The sequence below is a fragment of the Rhyacophila brunnea genome, unplaced genomic scaffold (assembly GCF_057557595.1).
Source record: "Rhyacophila brunnea isolate RB1 unplaced genomic scaffold, BYU_Rbru_1.0 scaffold_6, whole genome shotgun sequence".
Classification (NCBI taxonomy): Eukaryota; Metazoa; Arthropoda; class Insecta; order Trichoptera; family Rhyacophilidae; genus Rhyacophila; species Rhyacophila brunnea.
In genome coordinates this window covers 9,272,012-9,294,822 of record NW_028233276.1, presented here as the reverse complement: position 1 = coordinate 9,294,822, position 22,811 = coordinate 9,272,012, and the positions used below count along the sequence as shown (strand labels likewise).

General features: G+C 30.8%; 1 protein-coding gene across 1 annotated transcript in view; it reads left to right on the top strand.

The window, feature by feature from the left end:
- Positions 1-22,811, top strand: part of LOC147065178 (organic cation transporter protein-like) — a 67,293-nt gene that overhangs the window by 22,417 nt on the left and 22,065 nt on the right. The window contains exon 3 of the mRNA XM_085956697.1: positions 18,732-18,918. Within this exon, the coding sequence (XP_085812823.1) occupies positions 18,732-18,918 (187 nt within the window). The remainder of the gene's footprint in view (positions 1-18,731; positions 18,919-22,811) is intronic.

Sequence of the window (22,811 nt, the reverse complement as noted above, 5' to 3'; positions counted from 1 at the left end):
GTCAAATTATATAATAAAATGGCGTCTCACGTAGTTGTCAAATTGCTGAACAAGTGCGTTGAACTTGCTAACGTGAGATAATAGTAAAAAATAAAACTGGTCCATTTTGCATATCGGATTATAACCGTGACATGGCAATATTTTGTCCTAGTAAAATCAACACACAAATAAATGCTAAGACCGAAATTTTCTTGACAATTTATTTTACTAAAATAATTTTATGAATACGCATATTGTGTAACAACGTACGTATCGAGGGGGGGGGTTTCAATTCGGAATTCTGAATCCCAGAATCCTGTTTATTTTTTGATTCCAAAATTTCTGAATTTAAAACGTCGAATCGTAAGATTCTGTGTCTAGCTTATGTCTAAATCGAAGTTTTGTGAACTAATGAATAATTAATAATCTTTTATTGTTTATTATTATTTTAAATGTGTCGCTAGATTTCAAAATCAGCAAACTCCAATAGATGAATAGGAGAAAAACAACTTTTGTTTTCTCAAATACAGTCACAGGGGTGAAAGATTATATTATTTCGAGTACATATAGAATATTTAAAATTAATAAATTCCACATTTTGATAATGCAGAAATGTTAGAAAGCAGTAGTTCTTCAGAAATTCACAAAAAAGTAAAAAATACCTAAAGGTGGACTTGGCTGATTTTGAAATGTACGACACAAATATTTTAATTAGAATTTATAATAAAACACCCTTTTTGGTATAGGTTCATGTTTTCTCCAACCAGGGATTGAAAATTTTGTCCGGGATTGTAATATATCCTGTAGCTATGGTACCTCCAGCGAAAGTATGATCTGGTAGCAAGTCGCTACTTATTAATTATACATGACTTAGTTTTGATTTTTCAAGTAGGTCTGTAGTATCACTAGAGACATTCGGCGGCTTAATACGAAAGATGCAAGTAAACTGAAAAGTTACATTTTAAAGTGTTAAAATATTGAAAAATGATGGTCACAATAAGAAAACATGATTTGATATATAAAGGATTCTAAATTATACATTATTAATGTATACTTAATCAATGATTTTTTTTTAAATTACATCTTAATTAAGTATAAAAGTAGATGGAAATCTTAATGAAAAAGGATAGTTTTTAGTTTGCTTTAAATTAAATCAATTTTTCTTTTAATCATTTTAGAAACATATAAGTAATACCTATTAATTAATTAAAACACATTAAAATTACAAGAGGTATCAAAATGATATAAACCAATGGTATCATTAGTAAATTGTATTCAGTATGTATGGCATATGAAAATGCAGAGACTACGCTGGATCGGTCACGTGCATAGAATGCCGGATGATATACCGGTGAGTCGGGCTATGTACACAACCCCCGATGGCAAGAGAAGACATGGACGGTCGAAATTGAGATAGCTAGACTGTACTACGGGAGATTTAAAAATGCTCGGTCAAAACAATTGGAGATTGGATTGTACCTACTACCATAAATTATAAATTATTCATTAATTAAAATATAATACAATATGTAGTTTACACCGTAGATAAATTGTATTCATTTGCATCTTTCGTATTCTGTTACAGTCATGTTCTCAATAGACACTCCAATCAGCCAATCAATGCTCAATATTTGCCACATAGCTTATAAATTATAAAAAAAATGTCAGCACAAGAATACGATACTCCGCTTGTCGATTTTTAATGTGTCAAAGTGAAACTTTTTGTGACACTAATTAGGTACCCATATAAGACTCCCACTACCGAATTGCACAAATTTAATTAAACTTTTTGTGATACCCATTCTATAGTGTTTAATCAATTATAAAACTCCCAGTGCCAATTTGCACAAATTGAATTAAAGCAATTTCATGCTATACGAAAACAAAAATTGTAATCAATCACAGGTATTATATTTTGCAAGTAATGTCATCTATTAACCGGTGATATGCAATACCTATGTCGAAAAAAATATTATTATACTTCGAAATGAAGGTCGCTCCACACTCTAAAATATTATTTAGAGCATAGAGTGACTTAGAATATATTTTTTTACCTTTCGTGAAATAGTAAATGTAGGTATAAGATTTTAATAGTACTAATACAAGGTATCTATAAACCGGGTGCTTATGAATATACCACATAGTACGGAATACTTATTATGAAATATTCCATATAAATACATACATATTTATACATACATTATGTTTATACATACCTACATACATTTTTATTTATCCGTCAAAAGATACACAAATTATAATATTGGCAAAACAAAAAATAAATTGTGATTTGCAAAGCGTGAGGATTTATTAATACGTTTTGATATGCAATATAAACTTGCAAATCAAACATTAATTTTATTTAAAAACATTATAAGATTGGCTGGGGTAAAAAATACCTTTTTACTCGATGGCAATAAAATTTATATTCAAATTTGATTGAACACTACTAACTTACGGTCCAGTGTCGGATCACAGGGTAAGTATAAAATCGCGCCACCTCCCTTAACCCTACAGGTGTCCATTTCGAAAAAAGTGTGGAAGTATAATAAATTATTATTGATTTTATGGCGGTAAGAGGGGAATAGAGAAAGAAACCAGAGAGGCCAGAGATTAACACTTTGGAGCAGGTCTTCGCCCGAAGAGGGGTTCTTACAAACCAAACAAACTAATTACATATCATTGTTTAATTTATAAACATTATCTAATAGTATTATATACAAAAATAAACAATCTTTTAATATATATGTATTATACAAAAATATAAAAAATAATAATAATTTATATTATATAAACTAGAAATTAAGTAGATAATACAACCATAGATAGATATATATACATAATAGATATATTCATAGGTTATATATATATTCATTAGATATAGTCATTTAACTGTCATTTACTTTTGTTTGTAAGAAACAAAAAGGCTTTTTATTTTATTTATTTATTTTATTTGGGAGGGGAATATAGCAAAATCTAGTATTCGCCACTGCTTACGAAATACAGCGACGTGTCGCATCCACGTGTGGTTATCGAATGCGCGTGGTCTAGCGGTCATAGTTATAAGGATCGTTAGTGTCCGTTTGTGTCGTCCACGCTGGTTTGTCTTTTAAACATACCGTATTAGAATAGTAAAGCAAATTACGGTTGCTCTGAGCCTTCGTAAGATGCCTTGATACGTTATTGCAAAACAGGGCCCTCAGAATGGTCAGAATGTCATGCAATCGATTTTTGACTAACTTCCCGACTAACTAGACATTTGAAACTTTTAGAATATATCAGAACACGATGCCAATGCATTATTTTAATACTTTTAGCCATCTTTAAGTAGAATTGAATTTATGTTCAGTTAATTCTGTTTTGTATGAAAAGTTATTTCGGAAGAAATCCGTAATCCAATCCACTATTATTGGTTGCTAAGGGGGTGATCCTAGCAACTAAATTATTAATATATACGTGCGTTACTATGGAAATCAAAATGACATTTCAGTATTCTATATTTGTTTGTTTGTTGCAAAATAGCTAAAAAATGATTTGTTGACAATTGCCTTATTTGTACTAAATTATTAATACATAGAATTGTCAAGTTTATATGATTCAACAGAAAATTTAAAAACGTCGTATATAAAAAGTTCTTTTTATCTTGTAATTATTTGAGATACAATTTAGAGAGATAAGGATACTATTTTGGATTATTTTCACCGAGGGAACAGCTAAAATAAATACTTATCAATGATTTTATCAATCAAATTATTACTTTCTCATGAAGAATCGGTAAAGCTAGCCGTGTCTCTAGCAAGGAGACTGTCTCGAGTACCGAACATGGAAAGCCCTAAAAGACTGACAACCATGTCAAGGTTCTCTGATGACAAAGCCTGCAAGTGCCAAATACATAAAGCAAGGTATGCCATACCCACTAAAATAAAATTTCCCCTTCAACAAAGACCCTTCAAATCGAGGAAATGTTATATTTGCTAACTTGTGGAGCGATATCTCTACCTATTGAAGACTATAATAGTATGATATTACAATAATAAGATAATAAGAGTATCTAACTAGAACAAAAATTGTCGGGGAACTGGGTAAATTAAGTAAATTTGAAAACTAAATAATAATAAATAATAAAGTTAATAAAAATGAGCAAAATTTAAAAAAGCGACAAAGATGCTGCTGCATTTTGCAACTATCTACACTTTTAAGTTATTATTGATTTTATACACCTACCAGTAGGAACTTGAAAATAAAGTACTTAGAGATTTTACTTGGACCTTGAAGACAGTCAGTCAATATGCAAGTTAGTTTGATAAAAAATAATTCATGATAACATCAATACCGTGTTATCAAAATATACTGTGGAGTAAAGTGAAAATGTTTTGAATAAAATGGTTTTGTTCTACACACCGTTTAATTCATATTGCCTATATGGTGTGCAGTTGGTAATTCTTACTACATTATTTATTATGTAGAATGTATTTGATTAATTTCAATCCTGAGAGATATTACGTAGCTGAGGATTAAACGGATCCAACCGAATTTATATTTAGTAAATCGTCTTCAAAATAAATATTTTTCAGTATTTTTTTTCTGAAAGCAGTTATATTATAATATGATTATTGCTTATAACATTACATGAAAAGCAAGTATTATTTCTCACATTTATCACGCGTTAATAGATATGCAGTGGTGAGAAAACTGTTAGTAACTAGTTTAGTATGACACTTGTACCCTTTTAATTACAAACAATTTGGAATATATATATAACGAGCATTATACGTTATTTTTTTATGACATTTGAAATTATTTAGAAAGCTCGTGAAGCATGGTTAAGTTGGTAAACTCCACAAATATAATTATCACTCAGTTACCAATCCAATTTTCTTATTCTCGCTTCTTGGCGTTCATTTTTTATGCTAATTATGATTACTTACTCGATTACAGTTATAAACGGTTCTACACAAATGTTATCGTATTTTTACGACTGGCTGCTTGTCTACTCAAATTGACGGATTGTCTTTATGCCCTGCAAATTGGCAAATAAATTTCACAGCAGTAGTGTGAAGTTCTCTTAAAGTGAATCTGCAATGCGAAGGTACCTGTAGCTAATTTCATATCTGGACCAGTGGTTCCTTTTTTGCTTCAATTTCATGTATTTAGGATCCATGTATATAGAAGGAGGTTTTCAACATCTTTGTTTAATCCCCATAATCAAATAAATGTTTGGTACATAATACAAAAAAAAACTCCACACCTGAAGTGGAAAATAGGTACTTACCTACTAAATTTAATAAAACATAAATACGTTGATTGATTTCGTTGTCGGTTATTTATGGTCGTTAAATCCAATATATTAACATTTTTTTATGTGGAAGGCAAATTATAACATTTATAACTATCGCCTATACTTATATATATAGATATAAAAAATTAAACAACAGAACCTATCAATTAAGTTAGTGTCTATCTAATACTGTAAACAATGTATTACATAAGTGGTAGTATTTTTTTTATAACAATGTGATAATATTATAATATATTCACATCGAAAATTAGTCTGATATATACTGAGATAAGATTTATAAGTGATCAAATTTCATGTTACATGATATATTATTATATAACGAGGGTCCTTGATAACAAAAATATTTTTCTTTTTTATAACTTTCAGGTGTTATGAGTTTGACATTAACAGTTGAAATAATTAAAAAAAAAATAATTTTTGTGTTATTTTCATGGTGGTTTAACAGATATATGATAGGTATATTTAAAATTGTTATAATGCATCACGTGTTAATTTTGAGTATTATGTTTCAACAGATAAAAAAACAAGGATCTTTTCTTACTTTACGTGACCAAAAATATTATAACGCTCACAACTCCAAAAATTTCAAATAATATGTTTACACCTATCTTGGAAGTAATCACCATTTCTTGGTATTTATTCGATAAGTAATATTTATTAATTTATTATATTTTTTATAAATAAGATAATTTCATCTCCACTTTGATGATGTAAAAAAATAATCCCATTTTTCTTAAAATACACAATCCACAACATTGCTTGTTACTTTGCGAATACGAATATCATCGTTATTTCCGTCCATGGATTGTTCGACATAACATTTGAATTTACGTAAGAAATGTGATAATATATTATTTAAAAGATTAGTATTTTATTGTTTATTTTATGCTCTTATCGTGAACGAGAGATAGAACATTCCTTTCGTCAAGTGACATGCTATACAAATTTTAGTACTTTTGATGCGATCCCCCAAAAGAATATCTTAAAAGAAGATCATTGAAGAATATTTAAATAACCGAACGGCGCAAAGAGGTTAGAGTTAGAGTGGTTAGACCAGTATTTCCCAACGTGGGGCGTACACCCCCGAGGGCAAATTTGAATGTTTTGGGGGCAATGTGCAAATCATTAATATTTGGAACTAATTTAATTGTAATTCCCGCCGAATAGTGATATAGGATTTTCGTTGAAGTTTTGTGTCATTAGACAACTTTTTATCTAGCTTAAGTTACCCACAGTGTGTGGCTCAGAAGCATGTCCAATGTAAACATTATCAAGATTAAAATTATATCAAACAACACTATAATATAAGGTAGGTACCTGTTTGCACGTATGAACAAAAAATATTCCGGAAGTATTTGTATGTTTTAATAATATTATATAAATTTATGTTAAAATATATATCAGAATTAAAATTTTATTAATATAAAATGAGATTGTTAATTGTGTCCGCTGGTTTCACGGTCACGTCAGCGACTTGTATTGGATATTTGAAAGTATTTCTGATTCCGCGTCTTGATAGCATTTTATTATACGTGCTTAATCCGATTTTATTATTAAAGCCAATAATGATTATGGTACATAATATTATATTGTAGTGTTTTGTATAAACTACCACAGACAATAATATTTTTCTAACATTTCATAATGTTTACGTTATCGCTTTGATTAAGAGTGATTGAAAGAAGAGTGTGACATTGCTCACTATTTCTCATATATTTTATAATATTAAATTTTGCCTGCAATTCGTGATGCCATATTATATTAATATCATTGTATTATAGTCGCTTGTTAAATATATTTCAATACGTAATGGAATATTTACGTATTTTATAATAATATGGGGTACTTATATAATATAAATTAAGAAAATTATGTAAAGTTTCTATTATCACACATAATCAATTATTAACACATTTAATGCAATATCAGTTTTATACGTATATAATAATAACAATAAAGATTTTGAATACTACTATCAATAAATAATTTCAAACTTATTAATATAGAAAATTACATTATAATATGTATCGTATAGGTACTTCTATATAAGATGGTTGGTTATCCTAATACAGTGATTGTATTATTTTAACATTTAGATAGGTAAATAAAATTCATGTGACGTTTTATACAAGTAATTAAGTCTTGTTGTTTATATTTAAGAATAATAATAATTATTACATACAATTGAAATAACCTTTCTTCTTATTTTATAAATTATAATAATGTTTCATCTTATTTAATATTTTAAACAATGACTTTATGATAGACATGTTGTTTACTATTTTATTTTTTATTACCTCTTAGCAAAATAGATGATAATAGTCAATTTTATTATGACCGTTTTATGCCATAATTAGGTACTATAGGTACTTACCTACTACATAAAATAATATTTTTTAGAATACATTTTCTTGACTTTTATTTGTGTGGTCATAATTTACAATACAGAAATATGCCGGATTGTTTGAAGACAGACACTCCGAGATATTCTCTTTAATAATAAATTAATAAGTCAATTCAAATTTACACTTCTGATGAGATTTTAATTTTCCCAATTTTTGTATGCAATAAAAATAATAATATTTTTATTTCCCCACCCAGATAATAAAGCATATTGGAATTTATTCAGTAGTACAATTAAGTACCTGCCTACTAATTTTAACATAAAATATCAATTTTGCTCCTAAGCAAAGCATATCGACCCACCCCTTGAGAATAGTAATCCTCTTGAAAGACCTTTTAAGAGAAATACTTGGTACTGTTCGGTTATCAGGGATACAGCGGAAAACACATTTTGAAAATAGCCGATAAACTGGATTATTTGTTAGGTTAACCTAACCAAACCTAACCTAACCTAACCCAACCTAACCTAACTTAAACTAACCAAAACTAACAAATAATTCAGTATATCGGGTATTTTCAAAATGTGTTTTCCGCTGTATTCCTGATAACCGAACTACTTTTAAGGAGGTTTTTTTTTGTTGAAATTTTTCCATTGAATAAACAAAAAATTGTACTGCAATAATTTTAATTATCCTATAAATTGAATCGCGTTAAATTGAGCAAAAATTTTTTTAATGAAAAAAATCATCATTTTATTAAAATACAATACTTATTTCTATTAGATTAGGACGCCAAGCGACCTGCAAGGTCTAGCGAGGCAGTTAGCTATAGCCAACGGGCTCTGCTGGTATCAATTTAATTTATCAATTGAATTTTCAAGATGGTCAGAAAAGCGGCGTTGCATTTTAATAACCGCGATAGATATTCAAATAACCGCGCATGCGTGGAAATCGAATCCGGTGTACGCGTAATTTTATTGTAGACATGTCTGCCTCCATTTTATTCAATTAATATGGCCCGCCATTTATGCTCGGATCGAGCGGAAAAAAGCCTTGGGAAAACGAAGAAAAACTTGAAGTGAGTAGATACCTACAGCACGTTTAGTTATGTTACCTGCTTAATAATAATTATACTTACCTGACATAGCGATAATATTTTCGTATTTAAGAACATATTTGATTATCAAAGCCTGGCGAAAACTTGTCACAGAAAGATTTCCTAATTATTGATCTATAAATTCTTTATGGAACTCTATAATATAAAATACAATAATAATTTCCTAAGCCAGGATCTTCGAGGGCATTTAAAAAAATAAAATACTTTTACCCCTCCCTCCCAAATAGGGGCAGCAACCCGCAGCAACCTATACTCGAAAAATATTATTTACGTAAGAACCAATGTACCTATGTATTTATTTATTTTATCATATTATATTCGTGTCAAGCCTATCAGGCACCATTAGCGAGGAGTTCAAGACTAGTCAATGCGCTCCCGAGAGTAAGACGTAGACATTTTAGGTGAAGTGCTTTGTATTTTGTATTCGAAATTTTATTTTTCTGTATAAAATTGTAGGTACTTAATAAATATGTTTATTATTATTATTTTATATATTCTCTTCTTCTTTCTTGTGAGGGTAATATTTATTATAATGTAAATCTCATGTTGTGCACGTCTTGAATTTAGATTTGTTATGTCCAGTTGTCTGTTTGTTTTCTTAAATAAATAAAACTTAATTAATTATTTAATAATATTTTTTCTTCATTATGATTTTCATTTCGATTATAACTATAAGGGTTGCTGGCCGTCTCTGTTTGGATGGAATCGTTCTGAAAAAATAGACCTTGCCCAGTATCCTAGTTGCACTTGAACAACCGGAACACAAAAAATCCCGGAATTTTACAAGCCATCGACCCGATTTTTTTTTGTAGACCGAAAAGTAAGAAAGCTTTTCTATAATAACTTTATTCGCATACTTATGGAAAAGGTTATATAAATGGTTATAAGCCTGAATGAATCGGGTAAGGTGGAGAGTGAAATTGGATGGATTATATTTTTTGGGAAGAAAAGCCGATGGTAGGTACTGAAAAAATGGCAAGAATCTTTGACGGAATTCCTGAAAATCGAAAAAAATCGGGTCGAATCTTCCATTAATTATTTAAAATAAGTTTTACCAATAGGCTGTTATTATAATGAACTACTTACTTGCTTTTCGTTAATAGAGATCATTTGGAGATTTCTAACACTACACATTACATATTATATTAGGATATTGTTGTCAGTAGCGAAGGGTGGAGGTAGGCTGTTAATATTCGACATAAATAGTGCACACTAAACTTTGTCAGTCAAACGTATTTATTTTCATTGAACTATGACTACAATGTGTAGATAATGTTTGTTGGTTTTTAAAATTCAATTAAACCACACCTAATCCAAGCCATAGTAGATAATAGTCAAAAATATAAGTTTATTTATAAAATTATGCCATTAAACCATACATAATTTGGATATTTTATAGAGAGAGGATATTTTTTATCGATTATGGTTTTGTCCATACAGGGCTTAATGGATTTAAAAAAAAACTAACCAACACCATCTGCAATATGTATTCTTAATTCAATGAAAACAAATAAGCATGACTGAAAAAGTGTGTAATATTTTTGTCCAATTACAAATAGCATAGGTACCTAAAATATTATGTTTTGATTTAGGCAGGGTTTCATTGAATTTTAAAAAGTAACTAGCAACATCTGAAAATTTAATTGTATTCTTAGTTCAATGAAAACAAATAAGTATGACTGACAAATTAGTCGAGTGTGCACTGTTTATGTCAAATCTTAACAGCCTACCCCTGCCTGTATTTATTTCGTGTTCATGCATTATTGAAAAATACACACATACGTAATGTTATGTTTCGTTGTCTGTAACGACATCGGAGGAAATTTATTGAAATGTTTATTAAAAAAATGAAGAAATTGTTGTATAACTTAACAAGTTAAATAAAAATCAGTGACATCTTTACTTTTTGAAAATCGAATCATTGGATAATGCGTAACATTTTACATAATATTATGCAAAACGATAATAATTGCAAGATAAAAAGGACTTTTTATATACAACGTTTTTAAATTTTCTGTTCAATTATTATGCTCAATATGCTCAAACTTGTACTTGATATGAAGTAAATAAAAAACAAACAAACAAATATGGAATACTGAAATGTCATTTTGACATTTCATTTTGATTTCAATAGTAACGCACGTTATATAATTTAATTACTAGGACCACCCCCTTAGCAACCAATAATAGTCTTTTACTGTTTACGGATTCTTCTGAAATAACTTTCCATAGAAAACAGAATTAACTGAAAATGAATTCAATTCTGCTTAAAGATGGCTAAAATCGATTGCAAGATTTGTACTGGACAAACAACCACCGGACAAACGAGAATACGAGTTAATAAAAACGTTGTAAAAATGAATGTCAACTGGTTATTTGCTTGAAATAAAAATGGAGTAAAGCATTAATTAGTAATAACTGTAATCCTTATCCTAAATAGCTTAGGGGTGATGCGACGCATTATAAAATCAAGGGTGTTGAATTAGACTGGTTAGAGTAACCGACTTGGAAAAATGACATGCTGTGTTTTCAGCGTGATTGAATCCAGATAATGTATTGAACACGTTGGTAACATTCATTTCTTGTAAAATAAAAATCTGTTAAGAAGCCTCTTCGTGAGGCGGCCGAGATTCACAACGGATTGTAGAGCCGTATCCTTAACGAAGGATCATAGTAATATAAATATTATGTATGTATTACTTAATATGGGTATAATTATAGTACATAATGTTTTGTTTCATTCACTCGTATGGCCGCAGGGTACATCATAAAATTATACATAGGATAAAAGAAGGCCTTATCCGTCGAGATTGACAATCGATTCTTTCGATCTTCAATCATGAGATCCTGACGAAGGATAAAAAGAAGTAGTATTCTATTATCTTAATAGTTTATATTTTTTTGTTCCTGGGGGCTAGCCCAGATCCGAAACCCCCCCCCCCCCCCCTTCTTGTGTACGCACCTGAGAGATTTGATTAGTATATAGCATTTGGTAATATTGATATATCTTCTTCTTCTTCTTTTTTGGCCATATCCGCCCCTTAATTATTGGAGCATATGGACACCACGCAACGCCTCCAAGAATCCCTGTCGCTCGCCAGTCTTCTTGCTTCGTTCCAGGTCAAACCAGTATCCCGTAGCTCCGCCGTATACACTCTATAGATAGTATTTAGTGGAATTCCAGGACGCCGGAATCAGGTCGGCTCTAAGAACAGGCAAGCCAAATTGAGGTTCTCTTCTGGCATCCGCAGCACGTGGCCGAGCCAGGTCTAACGTCGCGTCTTCACTATCAGCGTGATAAGAGACTGCTTGGTGCATTCTCTTATCTCCTCGTTGCTCCTAAAGTCGTAAAATAACCAAGCGCACAAACTGTGCATATATATACATAATTAATTATTATCTTTGACTATTGTAACAAAGGTTCTGTGGAAAACAATGTGAAACGATAATAGATTGATTATGCCAATAAATAAATGAAGTCATTAAAAGTCGATATAATCAATATTATCTAGCCAGAAAAACGTCCGAGGTTTAAGTACCTAAATTCCTAACGTTTATTTTCTTTTATTTTGTTAACTGTCAATTCATGGTGGAACTGCATTGTATTGTTGTTTCAGTTGAAAATGTCCCTCTGAGGCGGACGAAACCGGTCCTAATGTATTGATAAAAAATACTACAAAAATGCGTTTTATTAAATTAAAAAACAATATTGTAACGTTTAATTATGCATAGGTAATGACTTCATGCTGTTGGCGACCCTGAGTAAACCATTGAGATCATAGTATATAAGTAGATCCTTGCCATTCGATAGATATCATTCTTTTTTATTATTATTACTACTGATTAAAGATTTTTTGCATAATGACAGTTGAACCAGTTTGTGTTCTGTGTCATATGAAAATTCATTGATTACTGGGGTCACAGATTATAATTGATAAAATGTAGGTACATAATATTATAATATACTTTATAATAATGTATAATACTGAGGTTCTCCTATTATACCAGAGTTTTGCCATGCCAAATAATTATTATAACTACATCTCATTGGGTGCGAAGTTATAAGCAATAAATTTAAATATGGAATATGTTTGTAATGTATTTGTTTTATGGTGGGGAAAATTTATAGCTTTATAGCAACTATTCCGGAAGCGGATTTTGCAATCGGTTTTTGGCGGCAATAAATAATAATCTGGACAAAATGGCGGAAGCTATTATTATTTAAAATGGCTGCCGCATAGAAGGTTTGAATTAAGAATTGTATTATATACATCTTATAGACGGAATTTCAAAATGCATCATAATTTTAATACAATTTACAATTTTTATCGGATTCCCTGTAGATCTGGGTCTTGCACATTTTAGTTCCACCACAAAAAAATATATCGCTACGTTATGAAGACAGATATATGAATGATTATGTCCTGATTTGTCTTACACTGTTTTATGAAAACTAAAGTCCTTTATATTGTTCGTATCAAGACCACATTATGTATTTATTTTTTAATTAGAGTGTATAGGTGCTGTATTCAGAAAAAACTGATTTATAAGATAACAAGGTATTGTTTTAACAATGAGATTTAAAGATATTGGCTTAGTCACGATTTTACGGAAGTAAAAAAAATGTCTCGGCATGCTTTTAGCTCGTGTGAAACTAAAAAATAAATCGTACAATATAAGTCATTAATGAAACCAATTAAAATTGAATAAATTTGAATTTATTCGCTCACATGTGTTATATGCTACGTATCTGGTCAAGTTGTTCAAATTCGAAACTATAAATTGCCGTAACGTCAAAGTTAACCGAAGTTTTTTTGATGAAAACGAATGATAATCATTATATTATAACTGGTGTGAGTTGTAATATGAATAGGTACTTCATTCTATAAAGAACTAGCAAATTAAAATGACGTCATCATCCAGATAGAAAAGATCATGAAAATCCCTGCCAAAATGACATACCTAATTGATTATAGACAGTGATGTCGAACATACAAACATGTATGTGTAGCAGCACACGCGACAGAATTATAACTTTTTGCTTTGTTTATAATGAAAAGTTTATTCAGCTTCCATTTATTCGCATTCTAAAATCGAGACAATTGATTGGGGAAACAATGAGATATATAACGCTTGGCTATAGTTTAACCCATCGTCCCTCCTTTGCTACTATCAAATTACTCCTAACGAATTGTAACAAGTGAATTATTCTACAACTAACTTGGGAACCTTTTGAGATATCCAGATGAACCCTAATTAATTAGTATGTGCAATATAGTCTATAAACTGTGAAAGTTTCAAAATATTTTTTTAACACTTGTCAGCGTTGCCAACATTTCATTTTTCTCGCCAGTATTTTTGAATAGGCATCCTTGCAAAATACGCACCTGACGTATAGCGTTAAAAATCTATCGTTTTTGACACCGTAAAATTTCACAAAAAAAGCCAAAATATTACACCATCTTTGTTGGAAAATCAACATGTTGAACTTTTATACCTTAGTATCGTACCAATAAAATAAATTTTATATATGATATTTAGGTGATAACTTTTCCCGTTTTAAGTTTTAGTTGTTTTTTACTCTGTCTGGTATTTTAAATGACAATTGGCCACACTGGTTGTTATACAGCCAAATCCGATATACTCTTTATCACGCTAAAAGAAATTTCACATAGGAAAAAAATGAAAACCTTTGATACATTCTATATATATATATAATATTGAGGAAAATTTATTAAGTATGTAATATGAATACGTAGTTATTTTATTAAATATTAAAAAAAATAGATGGAAAGTCCATCTCAAGATTTTTTTGCTGATATCTAGAATTTAGGTACGAACGTGTGCCTCATGCAAAATAACAGAAAAAGATTACTATAAGTAGATAGCTCATTAAAGTTAGTAAGTACCTAACTACAACATCATTTTTTAAATCACTGCCAAGGAAAATGTCTTGCATATGTAAAAGTATTAATTTCACAATTAATTAATGAAATCATTTAAATGGTCGGTTCTTCTACAACCTTCCAATAAACAATCTTGTTAATTCTTTGCAAAATGTTGCACATTATTTTAATTAATAACGCTATTTTCATTTATTTTATTCATCTGTCATCAATTTCAAAATAATATTTTTTTAATTTAAAATTAAAACTGCGCATAATAGCGCCTGTACACGTGCATGGATTTACTGGCAGCAATTGTGCGTAATTTAAACTATCGTGACAATAACTGTTCGCACGTAAAAGTGCTGACTGTCTCTCCAATCTCATTCTTCGCGAGACGCGATGTAGTCATTTTATGGTACTAATTGACAGGTAGTGAAAATCGGTTAACTTTAAAATGAATATAGTTTTTTTTGCCGGCAGGTTCGCCACTATCGTTCTACTGCGCAGACGCAGATCGAAAAAATCCCTACTGTCGCATGAAAATTCAGAAGCTTCCAAACTTTTTTGATTCATTCATGCAAGCTTGCAACTGCAGGACAATACATGTTTACCCATACATTTTCTTGTTATGGCCGCGATAATACTTACTGTCAACAATAAATCTACGCACGTGTAAACGGGGTATAAGACCCGTATGCATTTCAGGTTTAATTTTTATTATTCATTAATTGAACTGGTGTTGAACGCAGTAGAACTCCCTTTGAAATAAAGTTTTTTTTTGTTAATAACATTAGTAAAGTTATCTTATATTATTATGAAGATGAACATCTGTCAACGTAAATAATTCAAATAACACAGAATTATCAAAAAATATTGTTTGAAAAACTTTTCTTTATTATAGTTATAAATTAATAAAAAAATAAATAATATAACATCACACCTTTCATCAACTGCAGTTGGATATTTTTATGTAATAAACGAAGGTTTTCATATTATTATTATTATTTATATCCACTTGCTCAATTCAGAGTTGCATTGGTGAATACAGTTTCATTATAATCACTTCGTTTATTTTTCAAGGCGAAATTCAGATTGAAAAACCGACTCCAGGAAGTTCGCTTCCTCAACAGTGCTGGAGAATCGGAGGCACGTGAGAATAATGCTCTTCTTCTGAATTCTGACGATTAATTCGCAGAATCAGCAGAATTGTGTCATGATCAATTTTTGGATCTTTGGACTTGGAATCCAATGCCAAAATGAGATCACTTATAACTTGATGCTAATTCATTCAAAATATAATAGAAAATGATTACAAGTAATTTGAACTTAGAATGTGTACAAAATGTCCTATTTTAAATATTTTTTAAGTCAAGATTTTTTTATTAACATATTATGTGTTAAAGTTAAACGTACATACATATTTTTTAATGGATCGGAATTAACAGATAATTCATAATCTATCATTTTGAAATATTTCAAAATTACATTTTATTCTTCATAATATAATAATATTGCCTATTTTGAAACTACATAATAACATGCTTATTACAAAAATTCTTCGACCGAATATGATATGAACACACATATTTTCATTAAAATACTGGCCCAAGTGTCCTTATTATGGATAATAAATAATTCATAATAAGTACACGATCTAAGGTACTCGTATTTAAGATTCCGCCAAGAATTAGTTACCATTTTTGTAATTTAATTCAAGATAATGGCAATGAGCGATGGGGATTTTTGGAGGCGCTTCGTGGTGTACTTTTGTTCCATATAGAAAACGGGTATGGTAAAATAACAAGAATGATTTGACAAGGATGATGAATGAATGATTTTACTGATTAATAGATGGCATCAGGAGTAGTCCAAACATGCTTTTTTCATCCGGTCGTACGCCATTATGTTTTTAATTAAATTATATTTTATTCGAAATTTAATATATCTACCTGCATAATGCCGGGTCCACACCAAAAACAAGTCGCGCGACAACTCGTTAAATTTTACGATAAGCATGATAATTATCGTAAAATTTCTTAAGCAATTATGATAATTATCGTAAAATTTAACGAGTTGTCGTGCGACTTGTTGCCGGTGTGGACATAAGATTTAAAAAAAGAGATTTATTTTTAATTTTTAAGATGTTTTTCTAGTGGTCATGAATAAAAAATGTATTGTTTTGATATTTTCAAATTTCACTTGCGACATCATAAAATCACTTTGTATTGACAAAGTGATTTTAAGGCGATATATCAGTGAAACGGCAAATAATTTTCAACGATAGGCGCGACGAAATTTTGGACTGGCTGGCATTCGGAGAGAGACCGTCGAGTTGGGAACACGTCAATTTGTTTCGTGATGGCGACGGGGGTATTAATTCTTAAATCGTGTAAAGATGACTAAAAACGTTACGCATTTACTTTAAAAAGAAAACATGTCAATGAATATATTATTATTGTTACTGATAGAACAATAAACAGAACATTAAATGGACGCATGTTGGATTTATATGACAAATTATATTTCGTTTGGCATGCGTCATTTGCACCCGCGACCCGCAATCCACGCATCGCCTAGCCACGATCTTTTTAGACCGTGCCTCAACTGAGGTATCGTACAATTTTTTAAAACAAATTATTGTTTTCTTCAAAAAAAAAAAATAGTTCTTCCCACTAATACCTATGTGTTTTTAAAAGTTGTTTTTATTGTGTATTAAGAAACAATTTTTCATAATATCCAATCTTGACGTTCTCTGTTTTTTAACGAGTCTACTTATCGAATAAACGCATTTTCTACGCAAAAGATCACCGACAGGTGGCCATGTTTGTAATTTTGATTATATAAACGACACAGATAACAGCTGTTTGATTGGACTACGAAGAATAATGTCAACGTATTTGCCAACAAGTCTGAGGTGACTGCACAGTATCTCTAAATACTCGAAATTAGAATAGCAGATCCTTTTCTGACATGATTATGTTTGACGAGGATAGAACTTAGTAATTTGTCTACCATTAATTATTGTTTTTTTATTGATAATTTATTTATGCCCAGTTAATATGCACTTACAATTCAATGTAAAACTACGTGCTAGTTCAGTGGCAAACTGTACACTGTTTGATTTTTCTTATAATTCCAGGCAATCTTAATACAAAGCAGTTATGTACGATCACAATTTATTATAAATCCGATTGTTGCGCCTTGCATCTGTTTGTACGATTTCCATTCTATCTGCTACACCAAGTCATGATGCCTGATAATAGTAGTGTAGTATAAGTGAAATCATCTCAAGCCTTCAATGCCTCCTCTTACGATATAGCCCCTTAGCATGCGTTTGAAAAGAACCCATCTCACCCTAGAGATTCGTTTCAAAAATACTTTCAGAAAGGTAATATGAAGACGGTCGCATTGATTAAAGATTTGATAGAAATGAAGGTAGCTGCATTGACGTCTCGCAAATTAATTAATGTATGTCAATAACACAACTGTAATACTAGATTCCGTGAAGTCGGCAAATATTTCGCCTGCGGCGCTAACATTAATTTCTGTATGTATTAGAATTTAAAAAAAAATTATACCTATCCATTTTAAATATCGAAATATTACAGTAGATATATGTAATGATTTCACATATATTTTTTTAACACATTAATAATAACCCCCGTGGTGGCCGCGTGGCTTAAGCGTTTGACTATAATGCCGTGGGTCCCAGGTTCGAATCCTGGGTCTGACAAGTACACATATTGTTTTTCAATTTGTGTCTGTCAGGGTATGGACCTAATAGGTTGAGCAAGTGGCTGACATCCATTTCTCGTAAAAAACAAAATCTGTTAATACATACCTCTACTCTGTGAAGGCCCATATGATCCTATTAGGATCGGACATGGTCGAAAGAAAAGGAAGAAAAAGAATAATAATATGGAGCGGCATTTCTCTTCTAATTAAAGGCGAATTGATTCCAAGATTCGAAAAATTACATGGAGAATAATCCCATTGTTCTAGTTGGTATTTATAAAGCGCCTTGAAAAATATTTAGATATAAATGCCGCCTCATTTTTTTAAATAATAAAATTGATTGTTAATAATTTGATTTTTCTATTTCACAGAGTTTCCCTGGCAATTCCAGTAAACGCTGAAGGCCTTCCGTCAAGATGTGAGGAGTACGCAGTAGACTGGAGTACGCTCATGCAGGATGGAGTGCCGACGCTAGATCCCACCTGGGAGAGGAGGTCCTGCTCCAGAGGTTGGGAATTCAACCTCACCGATGTGCCATATCATACGATAGCGACTGAGGTTTGTAATAAACGAGATTAAACTATTATTGCCATCACCAGTCTGGATCAGTAAACTGCTAGTTGGAAGTCTGGTCAATCTGATTATGCTTCTTTCAATCAACTACGTGAATGTCGTAGATTCAGTTGACGGTTTGATACCTCTTACGTACCACTATAATGGTTACATTTTTCTAACAATTATTGTTACTTTTTCTGCTATTTATCTTGGCCACATTCATTTAGGATTTTTGAAAAACACTATTAAGTATATAATATCACACCTTTTTTACTATTATCCAACTATTCCATTGTTTGAACTTGCGCGTCATGCTTTGGACCACACTTTTATTGAGGGGTGGTCTTTAAATGACAAAGAAATTTCGGTATGTTTTGACGGTAACCGGGCAAAACAGAACAGCCAGAAGAAAAATTAAACATTAATTTTGTGGAATCTATTTAGGTTAGGTTAGATTAGGTTAGGTCATTATTTCGTTGTACCTAGTCACCCAATCATTAACACCGAGTTAAGTCCCGTTTATTTGAGGTTTTTTAGCGATTAGGAATGCAGAAATTGGGTATATAATTTGATTTATTATGGCGTATTATAAATCTGTGCTATTAAAAATCTTTTACATAATAGGGATAGGACAATTTATTTCAGTATTAAATTTATATTTTTCCTGAAAGGTCATAGTTATATTGACCGTTGTTCTGTTTTGTCATTGTTCTGTTTTGTCATGTTCTGTTTTGTCACTGTTCTGTTTTGTCATGGGACTGCCCTCCAGCTGTCAACAAACTTCGTCATAAATTCTTTTACTCTCTGTCTAAATTAAGTATTTTTTAACATCATCTCACATCATCCCCAAATCACAAAATAGATCATTGAAAATTTTCGATTTCGATACAGTTTTTAAACGGAATAATTTATTCTCTGAAAACATGAATTTATATCTATTTTATTGGTTCTGTGGTGTCACACTTTCTCCAACCCTTTCGTCGCAAATCATCAAATTTTATCAGAATCCTCTACCCTTGATATGATCTTTTGATATCGACAACGTTTTAAGTATGGTTGAATAGTGTAGATATCTACTATGGAAAAGTAATAATATTCTCTCAGCGTATAACATTGCGTAAAAACTGCGACGTATTCTTCTCGAATTGCTTTGGTTTTTAGGTACTTTCGTCTCTGTTCTGGCAGAACACACTAACCGGAGAATACTAGTTTTGAGTAATTTGACTTTGAAGTTTTTTTTTTTGACTTTTTCGAATTAGTGTCTTCTGCCAGAATAGTGACGTAATATGTACGTACTATTATTTACGTTTTTACGCGATTGTTCATCTAAATCTACTTAATAATTATTCATAGTGTAAAAAAGCCATGAGCTTTTATATTTTTTTTTACGAAAACAGTTTATTCCATGTAAACAAGTACCTTTTTTTCGATCCAAAAATCGTCAATTGAAAATTTGAAATTTTCATACATTTTGATACACCATCATCACAAACTAAGATTATATGAGGTAATATTAGGTTGGGGTAGGTTAGATTAGGTTAGGTTTTGTTATGTTAGGTCAGGTTAGGTTTGGTTTGATCTAAAAAGAATGTTGTAAAATCGCATGGCTACCTCTGCGGCACATTTACCAAAAATTATTGTTTGTATCCTATGCATGGAGCCAATGGATTGAACAAACTGGCTGTACAATAAACATGGCGTATGAATGTTATTTGTTATTTTATTATACATCCATCTACAATGTGAAGGATCGTATTATATTATTATGGTCTATCTTCGGTCTGAATTTTGATTTACCATTTAAATTGTGCAGTAGTTATTCTTGAATGAAAATGCTGCCTGTTTTTATATTATACTATGATGTATTTTAGGTTTGTGTTTTCTTGTTTTAATATTGGTAGTCATTTGTTAATCTTATTATTTATGGCAAACACCTCACAATGCTAATTGTTTGGATTGAATCGAATCGATAATCGATTGAATGAATGAACCAAATATTGTTTAACAAAATGAATGAACAATGTTCATTTCACGGAAACGCAAAGGGTCGCGTTTTTTCTAGCAAACTGTCATTGTCCGCTGTTTATCAATAATTATTGTTTAAATAAATAAATGGCTGTTTCACTCAAGTTTATAAACCTTGTTCGCATTTCCAACGGCATGATTCACAGCTTGACGAATAAAATATTGAATGATTTCTGCACAATAATAATATTATTAGCAAATTGAAAAACGTGAAAAATGACAATCGATGTTCATTTTAACAGATGCGTTTTTTGCATTATTCTTTATTATGCTAATAAAATTCAAATTTAGAAGACCTTAAAATAATACATAATAAAACGTATTACAATCGCAAACCGAATCCAAATCAAAATGTCTCATTCAAAAATGATTATTTATAGTGTAAATGGCATCCTGACAAAACAGTATAGATTTTAAATTAAATTAAAAAATTACGTTATGATTCATTTATAAAAAATAACGAAAACGGTAGGTAACCATAAAGTTGTGATCAAATTGAGATGATTCTCACGACACTGGCACGCCGTCACGGCGACAAATTTATTCTATGGTTTCGTCATTTTGCAGAATATTTTGAACGATCACCACGTCTCTAGATTCAATTATAGAGAGTGCCAACTGCCAACTTTAATGTATAAGTATTTTAAATTATTATTAATTATTCATGCTAATTTCAACTAATTTTAACAGTTTCTCCTTGTGCGTACGTTCAAATTAGTTGCAAAAAACATATTACGTGCTTATGACATGATTTGAAAAAGTGTAGACACATAAAAAATGATAAAAACGTTCAAAACGTCATGTAGGTGTCAATGCAGTGCGGTTCAACGTGAGGTGACCTTATTGTTGTTTTGGTGATTTCGGCAGATTTAGCCTATTGATAATGTTCGTTTAAAGGTTCAAAATATGCTACGGGATGGGAGCATCAGTCTGATAACATTTTAAACACCAAGAAAAACGACATTACACACTTTTTTCCCGTAGCGGTAGCTTACTGTGACGTCACGTCATAGTTCCTTATTTTATTGAGCAATAGAATTTGTTATTAGATAATTATATTTATATAGTTTAATTTCAATGTAAACAACACCCACATTTTTATCTATTGAAATATTGCATGTAATTAATTATATGGAATACTCTGGTAAAGCTAACGGCTACCGAACGATTTAAATGCATCTGACCTAGAGTTTAATTTTAATTTGAATACGAAGTTATTTGCTCTAGAAAATGCTAATAACTGATTATTCAATGACACACGAATACAATGTTGATTACTGGACCGGTCAAATGATTTTTGTATGTAGATTTGTTTTAGGAAGTAGGTATCAGGTACCAATAAAAATAATATTACATACATATTTAAATTAGGTATTATTGCGTCTAAATTAATGTATAAGTGTTTAATATACAATTTGTTCATTTAGTTCACGTAACCCAGAGGTAAAAAATGTAGACCAAATATTGTTTAGGCTTAGAACATGTTAACATCAACGGTAGGTACTGGAACCGAATGCGGGGTTTTGCCGCCTCCCGGAAACAGCTCCACTGTACTGTTAATAGAACGGGTTCTGTATCTTGCGTCCAATTTCAATGACACAAACATAGATAAAATAAATATTATGATCATACACACCAGTGTTTAAAAGCACGACAGTATGAGAGTTATCCTGCTCTTGTGACGGGTTGGCTTCGATCCTCTTCTTAATGTCGGAATATAAAAGTTAGATTCTCTCCTCTTTTAAAGCCAATATTAATGTTTGAATCAGAAACCAACGCCAGGTAATTAATACCTTCATATGTTGAATAAACGAAACAAAATACTTGAATAGCGATTACATTGTTCTGACAGAATCGCAGAACGCTAGTCC